Raw genomic sequence first — 14529 nt, 5'->3', positions numbered from 1 at the left:
GGGATGAAACCTTTGCCAGCAATACTTAGAAAGTTGGAGATCACAGACAGAGCAGCTTTCTTGATTCATTGATGTGCCTACCGCCAATTTCAATATCTAACTGCTCCATGTGTAAAGGTTTAAAGGACGTTTTTGCAACAATTTGCTAATTGTACACCAATAACACCTTTTATTACTGCAACCTTTAGCACGAGGAAGAGCAGTAATGTTGTGGGAATGCCATTCCCTGAAAGTTCACGTTATAAGTCATACACTGTTGCAACATAATTGTTCTTTCACCGTCACTTGGTCAACTTGATTAGATTTTTGTGCATAACATTGTGGGAGAGGTATGAACAAAAACCCTACCACTGCCTCCTACAGGAAACTTGAGATGGGCAATCAATGAAGATTTGTCAACATTTCAAGAACAAACAAAAAGCAATGTTATATATTCAGATCAATCTATTTTAATTGTGTTGAACTTGGGAGATCCAAAATTAGACCTGGAGTGTTTCTATGATGAGTTGCACTAACGTTCAATGTTAAATATAATTTTGATGCCATTCTTCTGCATTGCTGTGACATTTGTACAGATTGAGTCGCTTTCAAGACAATATGAAGAGCTTTACCACAAGAACAAAGATTTTGATGGAAGATTGTTCCTTGATAATGACAAAACTCTGCAAATTGACCCAGAAGAAAGGTAATACCTCTTGTTTTATTGAGCGGGCAGTAGAAAAATATGATAAAGCATCAGGATAGTTCAGTTATGGGTTAAGTTTTTAGTTAGCAAGCCTCTTCAAGAAAGTTTAGTATCTGCCTTCAATGAACCATCTGCACTCGAGGTATCCATGCATTATCCAATATATGGTGGCAGCATGGTCCCATTTCTTAGTTTGTATGTGAGACCCTTTTTTTAACCTTTTCCATTGCTGACAAAATTATAGATGTGTAATTGTTGGCTCACAGCATTTTATTTGATGGGGAATTACAAATTTCCTCGAATGCTAAGCAAACTTCTGTCCAGTTTATCCACTCAGAATAAAGTTTTGTTTGTTTGATCAGGAAGGGGAAAAAGTTTCAGAGCAGGCATGATAAATTGTAAAAGGAAAAATGTAGCAGTCATTTTAGAAATAGATTGTCTAGCTTCTAATACATTGCTAGAGATAAGATAATATTAGAATTAAACTAAATTGGAATTGGTTTCTATGAAAAATATTTAATCAGCAAAGATCCTTAGACAGCATCTTCCAAACCCACGACCACCTCCATCTAGAAGGACAAGGGCAGCAGATGCATGGGAACACCACCACCTACAAGTTCCCCTCCAAGCCACTCACCATCCTGATTTGGAAATAGATCGCCGTTCCTTCGCAGTTGCTGGGTCAAAATCCTGGCAATCCCCCCTCTAACGGCATTGAGGGTCAACCCACAGCACATGGACTGCAGCGATTCAAGAAGGCAGCTCACCACCACCTTCTCAAGGGCAACCAGGGATGGGCAATAAATGCTGGCCAACCAGCGATGCTCAAGTCCCACGAACGAATAAAAAGAAATATACAGTCAAAATCTCTAGCAGGAATATGTGCCTTTAATACAGGTTCCATAATGTCAGGTACATCTAAAATAGTTATTCAGAGTGATTTGAATTTGATTAATTGTTGGGAGTGGGATAGGATAACATTCCACACCATTCTATTTTGTGAAGTAAGGTTTTTCAATCTGTTTACATTTAAGAAAACATGCAATGCATGAACTTTTGATTAATTAAAGTATTTCCTTTAAAGATATGAACTTGAGAGCACTCCAAAGAAACCTCACTCTGAAGACAGTCACGCAGTTATTCCTCCACAGACTCCTGTCAGGTACAAACTGTTTATCTTCGTTTTTCTCCTTTACATTTTGATGATATGTTGACTAAGATGTACCAGCTATTTTTAAAACATCTGAAGTTACTAGTGTGCATTGAAGTGCACCAGAAATCAGCCAGAGCTGTATAAATTATTAAGATCACAATTTGCATTTCATTAGCGGGCCCGGGACTGAAGTCTACGGATCTGGTTTCATGTCGTCGTCCCCCCCTTCCCCCAGCAGGAATGTTGCCCGCCAGCGGGATTTATAAGCGGGGAGGTTAGCGGCCCAACCCTGCTGGAGTGAAGAGAGGCCCCCGAGGAGATAAGGGGTAAGCATGAGTGACCTCTGGGCATCACCAGCTTGGCAGTGCGAGCCTGTCCCCTGGCACTGCCCAAGGGGAAAAGTGCCAATGCCCAGGGGCACCTTGTTGCGAAGGGGGGCAGGGACAAATTGGGTTAGAGTTTTGGGGGAGGGGGATCCTGATGCCACTCTGCAATCGGCGGTGACAGAGGGAGGGAGGCCAACAATCGGGGCTGGCCATTGGGGTGAAGTCGGTGTCAGTCTGTTGGGGTGGGGTGTTGGAGGGGCTGGCCTGGACATGTCTGGGGATCGGCGGGGCAGCGATGCAGGGTCGTGGAGCTGGATAGTGATCGAGCTGGCCAACGATTGGGAGGCTGGCAGTGCTTGCTAATGCACATGTGCCGATCTCGGTGCTGACAGATCAGTGCCTGCACAGTGGCCCTCTCAATGCTGTGCTGCCGGTCTCTCCAGCAGGAATTGGCTTCGTCCCCTGGTTTTTAATGATATTCACGCTAGGGCATTTTACAGTACACCAAGTGTGGGAGATTCATTTTGAAAATCCCACTGAAAATACCAGTGGGATTTACTCCTGTTTTTATGTGAATTCGACACTTAGAATTTTTTTGAGAGAATCCCATCCACAAGCTTTCATAGGTTGCTGCTGTATGATTTGTCCATCAAATGGCTCTTGTTGCATTGGTTTCCATTCTCGTCTCTTCTCACCACCACTGCCTCCCTGCCTCCCCCAGCTTTCCATACACACCTGCTTGTTTGAGGACAAGAGGTTCACTGTGCCAGTTCCTATGTACCAGACTCATTGTTCTTTCCATTGTGTCTTTGTCTATTTCTCAATGCCGCCTGAACTGGGATAGTTATCTTAAGAGTGCCTCTACAATCCTTTCCACGATTTTGTCACATAAATAGATGATCAGATTTCCCCTTGGAATGCTTTTTCTTATTAGTCACCTGTAATCCCATTAAATTAAAGCATCTTGCCATGTTTCATGGGCACGTAACCTTTTTTGATCTAGCTTAGCTGCTATAAACATAGAATCCCTACCGTGCATAAGGAGGCCATTTGGCCCATTGAGCCTGCACCGACAACAGTCCCAACCAGGCCCAATCCCCATAACCCCACATCTTTACCCTCCTAACCCCCCCTGACACTGAGGAGCAATTTGTGCGCTTGTGTTTATATGCACGCACACGCGCATACACATACATGTGCACAAGAGTTGCTTAATGTATCAATTTGTTTTCTCATGCAGGACAGCAATGAACACCATCCAACAGTTACAGATGATTTTAAATACAGCTGATGACAAACCTTCAAATACTCTTGAAGCATACTTTCATGTAAGTGGTGGTGGAATGAGGATGAAAAAGCTCTGAAAAATCAGAAATTTTCCTTTTTAGTGCAAAAAAAGTCGTTTCAAAACTGTAATATAATCTACTATCCTAAGCTTTATTATCAGCAGCAATGTTGATGTGTTATGCTATCATTCTGTAGGCTGCGTATGTCAGTGGAAATTGGTGATAAACTGGAGAACTCTCAGTGCATTGGATATCAAATACGTTCAATTACTTTGTTATTGGGGATAATTACATAAGAACATAAGAACATAAGAAATAGGAGCAGGAGTAGGCCATCTAGCCCTTCGAGCCTGCCCCGCCATTCAATAAGATCATGGCTGATCTGACGTGGATCAGTACCACTTACCCGCCTGATCCCCATAACCCTTAATTCCCTTACCGATCAGGAATCCATCCATCCGCGCTTTAAACATATTCAGCGAGGTAGCCTCCACCACCTCATTGGGCAGAGAATTCCAGAGATTCACCACCCTCTGGGAGAAGAAGTTCCTCCTCAACTCTGTCTTAAACCGACCCCCCTTTATTTTGAGGCTGTGTCCTCTAGTTTTAACTTCCTTAATAAGTGGAAAGAATCTCTCCGCCTCCACCCTATCCAGCCCCCGCATTATCTTATAAGTCTCCATAAGATCCCCCCTCATCCTTCTAAACTCCAACGAGTACAAACCCAATCTCCTCAGCCTCTCCTCATAATCCAAACCCCTCATCTCCGGTATCAACCTGGTGAACCTTCTCTGCACTCCCTCCAATGCCAATATATCCTTCCTCATATAAGGGGACCAATACTGCACACAGTATTCCAGCTGCGGCCTCACCAATGCCCTGTACAGGTGCATCAAGACATCCCTGCTTTTATATTCTATCCCCTTCGCAATATAGGCCAACATCCCATTTGCCTTCTTGATCACCTGTTGTACCTGCAGACTGGGCTTTTGCGTCTCATGCACAAGGACCCCCAGGTCCCTTTGCACGGTAGCATGTTTTAATTTGTTTCCATTGAGATAGTAATCCCATTTGTTATTATTTCCTCCAAAGTGTATAACCTCGCATTTCTCAACGTTATACTCCATTTGCCATATCCTCGCCCACTCACTCAGCCTGTCCAAATCTCTCTGCAGATCTTCTCCGTCCTCCACACGATTCACTTTTCCACTTATCTTTGTGTCGTCTGCAAACTTCGTTACCCTACACTCCGTCCCCTCCTCCAGATCATCTATATAAATGGTAAATAGTTGCGGCCCGAGTACCGATCCCTGCGGCACGCCACTAGTTACCTTCCTCCAACCGGAAAAACACCCATTTATTCCGACTCTTTGCTTCCTGTCGGATAGCCAGTCCCCAATCCACTTTAACACACTACCCCCAACTCCGTGTGCCCTAATCTTCTTCAGTAGCCTTTTATGGGGCACCTTATCAAACGCCTTTTGGAAATCCAAAAACACCGCATCCACCGGTTCTCCTCCATCAACCGCCCTAGTCACATCTTCATAAAAATCCAACATGTTCGTCAAGCACGACTTTCCCCTCATGAATCCATGCTGCGTCTGATTGATCGAACCATTTCTATCCAGATGCCCTGCTATCTCCTCTTTAATAATGGATTCCAGCATTTTCCCTACTACAGACGTTAAGCTGACCGGCCTATAGTTACCCGCCTTTTGTCTCCTTCCTTTTTTAAACAGCGGCGTAACATTAGCCGTTTTCCAATCAACCGGCACTACCCCAGAATGCAACGAGTTTTGATAAATAATCACTAACGCATCCACTATTACCTCTGACATTTCTTTCAATACCCTGGGATGCATTCCATCCGGACCCGGGGACTTGTCCACCTTCAGTCCCATTAGTCTACCCAGCACTGCCTCTCTGGTTACATTAATTGTATTAAGTATTTCTCCTGCTGCCAACCCTCTATCGTTAATATTTGGCAAACTATTTGTGTCCTCCACCGTGAAGACCGACACAAAAAACTTATTTAAAGACTCAGCCATATCCTCATTTCCCACTATTAACTCCCCCCTCTCGTCCTCCAAGGGTCCAACATTCACTCTAGCCACTCTATTCCTTTTTATATATTTATAAAAACTTTTACTATCATTTTTTATATTAATTGCTAGCCTAGCTTCATAGTCTATCCTTCCTTTCTTTATCGCTTTCTTAGTCTCTCTTTGTTGTTTCTTAAATTTTTCCCAATCACTTGTTTCTCCACTATTTTTGGCCACTCTGTACGCAGCTGTTTTTATTTTAATACTCTCCTTTATTTCCTTCGTTATCCACGGCTGGTTCTCCCTTTTCTTACAATCCTTGTTTTTTGCTGGAATATATTTTTGCTGAGAACTGAAAAGGATCTCCTTAAAAATCCTCCACTGTTCCTCAGCTATCCTACCTGCCAGCCTGCTCTCCCAGTCTACCTTAGCCAATTCATCCCTCATCCTATCATATTTCCCTCTGTTCAAACAGAGGACACTGGTTTGGGACCAAACTTTCTCCTCTTCCATCTGAATCAGAAATTCGACCATATTGTGGTCACTAGACCCAAGAGGGTCCTTCACAATAAGATCCTTAATTCTACCTACCTCGTTACACAATACCAGATCCAAAATAGCTCGTTCCCTCGTCGGTTCCGTAACATGCTGTTCAAGGAAACTATCCCGACAGCATTCTAAGAACTCTTCCTCCATTCCACCCTTACCGACTTGAGTCTGCCAGTCAATGTGCATGTTGAAGTCCCCCATGATTATTGCCGTTCCGTTTTTACACGCATCCCTTATCTGCTTGTTTATAGCCCTCCCCACCTCAACATTATTATTTGGGGGCCTATATACCACACCTACTAGTGTCTTTCTCCCTCTACTATTCCTCATCTCTACCCATAATGATTCCACGTTTTGTTCCTCAGAGCCTATGTCATCCCTCAGTACTACCCTGATATTATCTCTTATTAATAGCGCGACCCCACCACCTTTTCCTTCCTGTCTATTCTTCCTAAACGCCTGATACCCCTGGATATTCATCTCCCAGTCCTGGTCACCTTTCAGCCACGTTTCTGTAATGGCCACTAGATCGTACCCACTCGTGCTGATTTGCACCATCAACTCATATACCTTGTTCCGAATGCTTCGTGCATTCAGGCAAAGTGTCCTTATTCCAGCTTTTATCTGGACCCGCTTTGATGAGTCGCGAACACCCTCTCCCTCTACTCCCTTATCTAAATTACCGCCTTCATTCACTTGCACCCTCTCCTCTACCATTAATTTTGTAATTCCCCTTACCCCTGCATCCTCCACCCCATCAATTAGTTCCTTGATCCTAGTCAACTCTTCTAGCTCCCCTCCCCCCAACCTATCTAGTTTAAATTCTCCCCAGTAACTTTAGCCAACCTACATTCTTGTACTTATCTTGCATTTTAGAAGAAAAACATTATTTGCCAATTTTTGCTGTTGTGCCATTAAAAATGGGCTGTAATATATCTGCACCATCTGTCTTTAGAAGAATTATTCTGCAAGGTGAAATTCTTATGGCTAAATTCTATTATGATAGATTAAGTTTAAGATTTGATATGGCATTTTAGCTTCTTTCACATTCCACTTATATAAGTCACTCCTCCAGTGATTATGGGTTAAACTGTGACTGCTACAAATATAGATGTTGCCCAACATAATACATATTTTCTCACGAATACTTTAAAAATATTATCATTACTTCATCCTGCTGCATATTTATTTCATGATATACTGCAGCTTTCAAGAAGTTTGTGAAATTGTGGTGAATTACTTAATAGGTACTTGCTTTGTCATTGTTACAAAGGGGAAGTTGATCTCTTCTCTGATAACTAACATTCAACCACTCAAAGAGAAGTACCTCCCTTAAAAAGTGTCTGAGAAGTCGTAATATCTACGCTTCAGCAACTTTGTGGTTAAATCAAAATGCGACTCTCTGAAAGAGCAACTAGTAACACTTTATTTATCTAACTAATGGGTTAACTAAACTATTAACAAACCGAATAAAACACTATTCTAATGGAATGCTGTTTAGATAAATACAATTCCCACTTATTAACAAAAAGAAAATAGAATTTCTTGTCAAAATATAATCAGGTTTTATCTTCCGGAATCTTCTGGCTTCTTTGCTGACTTCTGTCTTCACTATCTTTTGTTGGTACCTTTGCGATTGAGATGAAGCTTTCTTTTAAGACATAAATGTCTTAAAGTCTCTGTCTCTCTCAGAGCTGAACTAAGCTGTCACTTGGCAGGAGACAGGTGTTCCTCTACCGTTTGTGTCCCTGCTCCCATCTTAAATACCCCTGATGACATAGCAAAATCCCCACAATAAGATTGGTCTACAGGTTACCAAAACATCAAATTCAAATCTGATGGGCTGCTGCTATTCAAATGTTCATGTTAAATTGATTGGTTAAAATTCAAAAACAACCTGTTGCCTTGGCAGTACCACTGCCTAGCTTCGTGATACAATGTTGCACACTATTTTCTCTGTGTTCTGCAGTTGCACCTGCATCTCTTTTAACTCTCTAAGCATAGCAGCAAAACTACTTTTTTAACAGACCATGCAATTTTACAACTCTTAGCATTTTACAAGTTTTTAAATAATTTTACAATCACTAACTTCACAACAGCCATGTTGGATATTGGTCCAGATTTTGTGGTTGTAATCATGTCCAACTGTCAGCGTTTGCCATTATTACTGTGAAATTGATAGAAACTTCTGGCACCCGCACATGTGCAGTTAAATGCAGAAATTCAGAAGTTGCCGAGAGTGATTCCCCATTCTTCTACAAAAATTGAATGAATTGGAAATCACTGAAAGAGCATGCACTTCCATATTTTGTATTATTAATCTTGCAGTAAAAGCTCTTTGAAACCATACCATAGAAACCATAGAAACCCTACAGTGCAGAAGGAGGCCATTCGGCCCATCGAGTCTGCACCGACCACAATCCCACCCAGGCCCTACCCCCACATATTTTACCTGCTAATCCCTCTAACCTATGCATCTCAGGACTCTAAGGGGCAATTTTTTTTTTTAAAACCTGGCCAATCAACCTAACCCGCACATCTTTGGACTGTGGGAGGAAACCGGAGCACCCGGAGGAAACCCTCGCAGACACGAGGAGAACGTGCAAACTCCACACAGACAGTGACCCGAGCTGGGAATCGAACCCGGGACCCTGGAGCTGTGAAGCAGTAGGGCTAACCACTGTGCTACCGTGCCGCCAAAGTGGGGGGGTGGGGGGAACGTTACACCTTGTTGAAGAAAATAAAATTGGATTTTATTACTGCTGGAGAACTTCTCTGGCTCTGAAAAATGTATTTTCCATTGCGAAATTTCAATTGTCTCCATTCCATGATAACATTCCCTAAACTTATTCACAAGTTTGTAGTTTGTTTATTATTTCACCTTCTACCTTAACCCCAGGTACATGTTTCAATCTTTACACTGTTTTCTCTAAAAACTATAAAATGTGAGTGATGAAACCTGCTTGTTACGTCCTGGCTTGATGTCTCAAAATTGATGACATCACTGCTGCACACCAGATTCCCTGTAGTTGGCACAGAAATGAAATTAATGCCAGAAAAGATGAAATGTGCATCACATAACTCGATCTTTACGGGCAGCTTTCTTCGAAGTCAGCAGCAAGTGCTGCAGAGGAATTGTGCATTTAAGACCTTCTGGTTGTTTAGAAGGATTGTTGATATTCTTTCTTTGGCACTTATATTCAGTTTTCCCTATCCTGCAATAGGGAAAACAATTAAGTTTGAACAAAGAACAATACAGCACAGGAACAGGCCTTTCGGCCCTCCAAGCCCGTGCCGCTCCCTGGTCCAAACTAGACCATTCTTTTGTATCCCTCCATTCCCACTCCGTTCATATGGCTATCTAGATAAGTCTTAAACGTTCCCAGTGTGTCCGCCTCCACCACCTCGCCTGGCAGCGCATTCCAGGCCCCCACCACCCTCTGTGTAAAATATGTCCTTCTGATATCTGTGTTAAACCTCCCCCCCTTCACCTTGAACCTATGACCCCTCGTGAACGTCACCACCGACTTGGGGAAAAGCTTCCCACCGTTCACCCTATCTATGCCTTTCATAATCTTATACACCTCTATTAAGTCTCCCCTCATCCTCCGTCTTTCTAGGGAGAACAACCACAGTTTACCCAATCTCTCCTCATAACTAAGCCCCTCCATACCAGGCAACATCCTGGTAAACCTCCTCTGTACTCTCTCCAAAGCCTCCACGTCCTCCTGGTAGTGTGGCGACCAGAACTGGACACAGTATTCCAAATGCGGCCGAACCAACGTTCTATACATCTGCAACATCAGACCCCAACTTTTATACTCTATGCTCTGTCCTATAAAGGCAAGCATGCCATATGCCTTCTTCACCACCTTCTCCACCTGTGACGTCACCTTCAAGGATCTGTGGACTTGCACACCCAGGTCCCTCTGCGTATCTACACCCTTTATGGTTCTGCCATTTATCGTATAGCTCCTCCCGACATTATTTCTACCAAAATGCATCACTTCGCATTTATCAGGATTGAACTCCATCTGTCATTTCTTTGCCCAAATTTCCAGCCTATCTATATCCTTCTGTAGCCTCTGACAATGTTCCTCACTATCTGCAAGTCCTGCCAATTTTGTGTCATCCGCAAACTTACTGATCACCCCAGTTACGCCTTCTTCCAGATTGTTTATATAAATCACAAACAGCAGAGGTCCCAATACCGAGCCCTGCGGAACACCAGCCGGAAAAAGACCCTTCCACTACCACCCTCTGTCTTCTGTGACCAAGCCAGTTCTCCACCCATCTAGCCACCTCCCCCTTTATCCCATGAGATCCAACCTTTTTCACCAGCCTACCATGAGGGACTTTGTCAAACGCTTTACTAAATCCATATAGACGACATCCACGGCCCTTCCCTCGTCAACCATTCTAGTCACTTCTTCAAAAAACTCCACCAGGTTAGTGAGGCATGACCTCCCTCTCACAAAACCATGCTGACTATCGTTAATGAGTTTATTCCTTTCTAAATGCGCATACATCCTATCTCTAAGAATCCTCTCCAACAACTTGCCTACCACGGATGTCAAGTTACCGACCTATAATTACCCGGGTTATCTTTCCCACCCTTCTTAAATAACGGGACCACATTAGCTATCTCCAATCCTCTGGGACCTCACCTGTGTCCAGTGACGAGACAAAGATTTGTGTCAGAGGCCCAGCGATTTCATCTCTCGTCTCCCTGAGCAGCCTCGGATAGAGTCCATCAGGCCCTGGGGATTTGTCAGTCTTTATATTCTCTAACAAACCTAACACTTCCTCCCTTGTAATAGAGATTTTCTCCAACGGTTCAACACTCCCCTCCGAGACACTCCCAGTCAACACATCCCTCTCCTTTGTGAATACCGACACAAAGTATTCATTTAGGATCTCTCCTACTTCTTTGGGCTCCAAGCATAATTCCCCACTTTTGTCCCTGAGAGGTCCGATTTTTTCCCTGACAACCCTTTTGTTCCTAACGTATGAATAAAATGCCTTGGGATTCTCCTTAATCCTGTCTGCCAAGGACATTTCGTGACCCCTTTTTGCTCTTCTAATTCCCCATTTGAGTTCTTTCCTACTTTCTTTGTACTCCTCCAGAGCTCCCTCTGTTTTTAGCTGCCTGGACCTAACATACGCCTCTCTTTTCTTTTTGACCAGTCCCTCAATTTCCCTGGTTATCCACGGTTCTCGAATCCTACCCTTCCTATCCTTTTTTACAGGCACATGCCTGTCCTGTAGCCCTAACAACTGTTTGATTTGCATATCTTGAGAGGCTGCAATGGTTTCTGCTTGGTCATTCTCTTCTCATTGCTTTAAACCAGTGTAAATCTAAAATGCTCATGTTTCAAGACTTTTGCATATGCTGTTTTTTTCACATTGTAGGAATATTAGTTTGAATATCTTTATACTCTTACAGAATTGTACAGTGAACCCTACTAATGGCATTACTAACAGAGTGGAAAATCTAGGCCAGAAGTTTCGGGAAAATTTTGCCCAGGCAGTGGGAGAAGGATGGGCAGAGATTGGCTCTCAGGTAATGATGTGGGGCTTTTTTCTTGCTTTCAAAATACCATGATTATTTAACTGATGTACTTGAGACGGAATAATTTTTTGCCCTGATCATGTTCTGTTTTCTTCAGAGATATAAACTTGGCGTGCGTTTATACTACAGGGTTATGGAATCCATGTTGAAATCGGTAAGTTTCAATTGCTGCACAGGCAGGATTTTCTTAAAGGAACGATCTGAAAGATGAGATTAAATAATTTCTATGTACTTCAGATGTGGAAAAAATTCTGTGGAGCTCTAAGTGTGTGCACTTTTCAACATTATTTTACTTGAATTTATCTTTTTTTAAATTGGGTGTGAAATGTTTGAAATTAATTTATTGACTGCATCACTTGGATGTGACAAGGTCTGTGCGATATGGAACATTGTTCCACTTTTCAAAGAGCAACACATATGAGTTTGAAAGTCATACTTGCACGTGGCCCTCTGAGGAAGATAGAAACCATTTGTTGCATTTTGGCTATGTCTTCCTTGAGGAGGAACTGGAGGTTTAACCAGATTGGCAGAGAGGCCTCAGGGATGATCATATATGATGGAAAAATGCTTTACAGACCAGGTTGTTCAACTTGCGCCTAAAAGAAAATTTTATTTAGTGATTAGACTCCTCAGAAAAACAATAGCACCGTAGAAATTCTAGGAAATTTAGTAACGATGCTGGTATTTGGTATAATAATGTAGAATTAAGAAGCACCATTTCAGCCAGCACTGCGAAATGTCTGATACATCTGTCTCCTCCTGAGGTCCCCAGAATCATCAGGCAATTTAATTCACTCCTCATGATAGCCAGATATGGCTGAAGGCATTGAATACAGTTAGGACTGTGCACCGAGACAACATTCTGGCTGTAGTACTGAAAGTTTGTGCTCCAGATCTAGCCGTGCACCTAGCAAGTCTGTTTCAGTGCGGTTACTATACTGACATTTTACCTAACATTGCAGGTCTGTCCAATTTTATCCTGCCCACAAAAGGCGAGACAAATCTAATCTGCCAATTACCCATCAATCTACTCTTAACCATCAGCAAAGTGATATACGGGTTGTTGACAATACTATCAAGTGGCACTCACTCAAAAATATCCAGCTCACAATGTTTTATTTGAGTTCTGCCAGGACCACTCGGCTTCAGACCTCATTATTGTCTAGGGCCAAAAATGGATGAAAGTGCTGAATTCCACAACTCGGCTGAGAGCAATTTTTCTTGACAGCAAGGCAGTATTTGCATGAATGTGGCATCAAAGAACCCTAGCAAAATAAAAGTCAAAGGGAATTGAAAGAATCAGGGGGTGGTGGGGGGAGTAGAAGTTTTCCACTGACTGGAGTCATGCCTAGAACAAAGGAAGATTGTTGCGGTTGTTGGAGGCCAACCATCTTCAGCTGCTTCATCAATGACCTCTCCACCATCTTGAGATCAGAGTGGGAATGTTTGCTGATAATTGCACAGTGCTCAATTCCATTTGTGAATTCTCAGATAATGGAATACTCTTGTGCTGCATGCAGCAAGACCTGTACAATGTTCAGGTTTGGGCTGATAAATGGCAAGTGATGCCAGGCAGTGACCATGCCCGAGTAGAGAGAATCTAACTATCTCCTCTTGACAATGTAATTACATTATCATTGTTGAATCCCCATCAAGGAAATGGCGGAGTCTTTGAACAAGTATTTTGTATCTCCAAGGCAGAAGACACTAGATGCTTCCTAAGAATAGTAGGTGATCAAATGGGGAAAAACGGAAGGAAGCACGTAAAACAATCACAAATACTAGGACAGTTAGTGTGACTAAAGACAAGTCCCCTGGACCTGATGGCCTGCATCTAGGATGTTAAAAAGAGCTTCAGGGATAGTGGATGCATTGTTTGTAATCTTCCAAAATTTCTTATGTTCAGAAAAGGTCCAAGCAGAATAGAAAACTGTAAAAGTAGCACCCCTATTCAGGAAAGAGGGGGAACAGGAAGCAGGATACTACAGGCCGGTTAGCCTAACATCGGTCATTGAACAAAATGTTGAATTCATTATTAAGGATGTTGTATCAGGACAGTTGATAAATCATAATACAGTCAAGCAGAGTAAAAATGGTTTTATGAAAGGGAAATAGTGTTTGACAGATTCTTTGAGGATATAACCAGCAGGGTAGATAAAAGGGAACCAATGGGTGTAGTGTATTTGGATTTCTAAAAGGTCTTGTAAAAGGTTACTACACAAGATAAAAGTTTATGCTTATGCGGTGATATATTAACATTGATCGAGGTTTGGCTAACGAAAAGGATACAGACTCATTTTCAGGTTGGCAGGCTGAAACTAGTGAATGGCCACAGGATCAGTGCTGGGGTATCAACTATTTGTGATCTATATTGATGACTTGGCTGAAGGGGCTAGGTTTACTGCAGAAAATTTTCTGAAGATACAAAGATATAGATAGGAAATCAAATTGTAAAGAGAACATTGTGTAAAAGATTTAGAAAGCTTACGTGGCTGGGCAGAAATTTGGCAGTTGGAATATAAGGTGGGAAAATTGAGAGGTTGTCTGCTTTGGCAAGAGGAATAGAAAAGCAGAGTATTATTTAAATGGAGAGAAACTACAGAATGCTGTGGTTGAGGAATCTGGGTGTACTTGTGCATGAATCACAAAAAGTTGCGCTGCAGGTACAGTGAGCAAGGAGGAAGGTAAATGGGGCATGGAGTATAAAAGTAGGCAAGTCTTGCTACTACTATGCAGGGTAATGTTGAGACCACACTTGGAGTGCTGCATATTGTTTCAGTCTTATTTGAAGAAGGATATACTTGATTTGGAAGCAGTTCAAGAAAGTTCACAAGGTTAATTCCTGGGGTTTTATGAGGAAAGGTTGAGCAAGTTGGTTTTAGAAGAATGAAAGGTGATCTTATTGAAACATATTAG

At 42.4% G+C, this 14529-nt stretch overlaps 1 protein-coding gene across 1 annotated transcript in view; it reads left to right on the top strand.

The window, feature by feature from the left end:
* rb1 (retinoblastoma 1) overlaps nucleotides 1–14529 on the top strand; it is a 248621-nt gene that overhangs the window by 51866 nt on the left and 182226 nt on the right. The window contains exons 10-14 of the mRNA XM_078232189.1: nucleotides 576–685; nucleotides 1770–1847; nucleotides 3405–3492; nucleotides 11488–11604; nucleotides 11711–11767. Coding sequence (XP_078088315.1) covers nucleotides 576–685; nucleotides 1770–1847; nucleotides 3405–3492; nucleotides 11488–11604; nucleotides 11711–11767 — 450 coding nt within the window. The remainder of the gene's footprint in view (nucleotides 1–575; nucleotides 686–1769; nucleotides 1848–3404; nucleotides 3493–11487; nucleotides 11605–11710; nucleotides 11768–14529) is intronic.

This window comes from Mustelus asterias, chromosome 17 (assembly GCF_964213995.1).
Source record: "Mustelus asterias chromosome 17, sMusAst1.hap1.1, whole genome shotgun sequence".
Lineage (NCBI taxonomy): Eukaryota > Metazoa > Chordata > Chondrichthyes > Carcharhiniformes > Triakidae > Mustelus > Mustelus asterias.
This window is presented reverse-complemented; position numbering and strand designations above follow the sequence as displayed.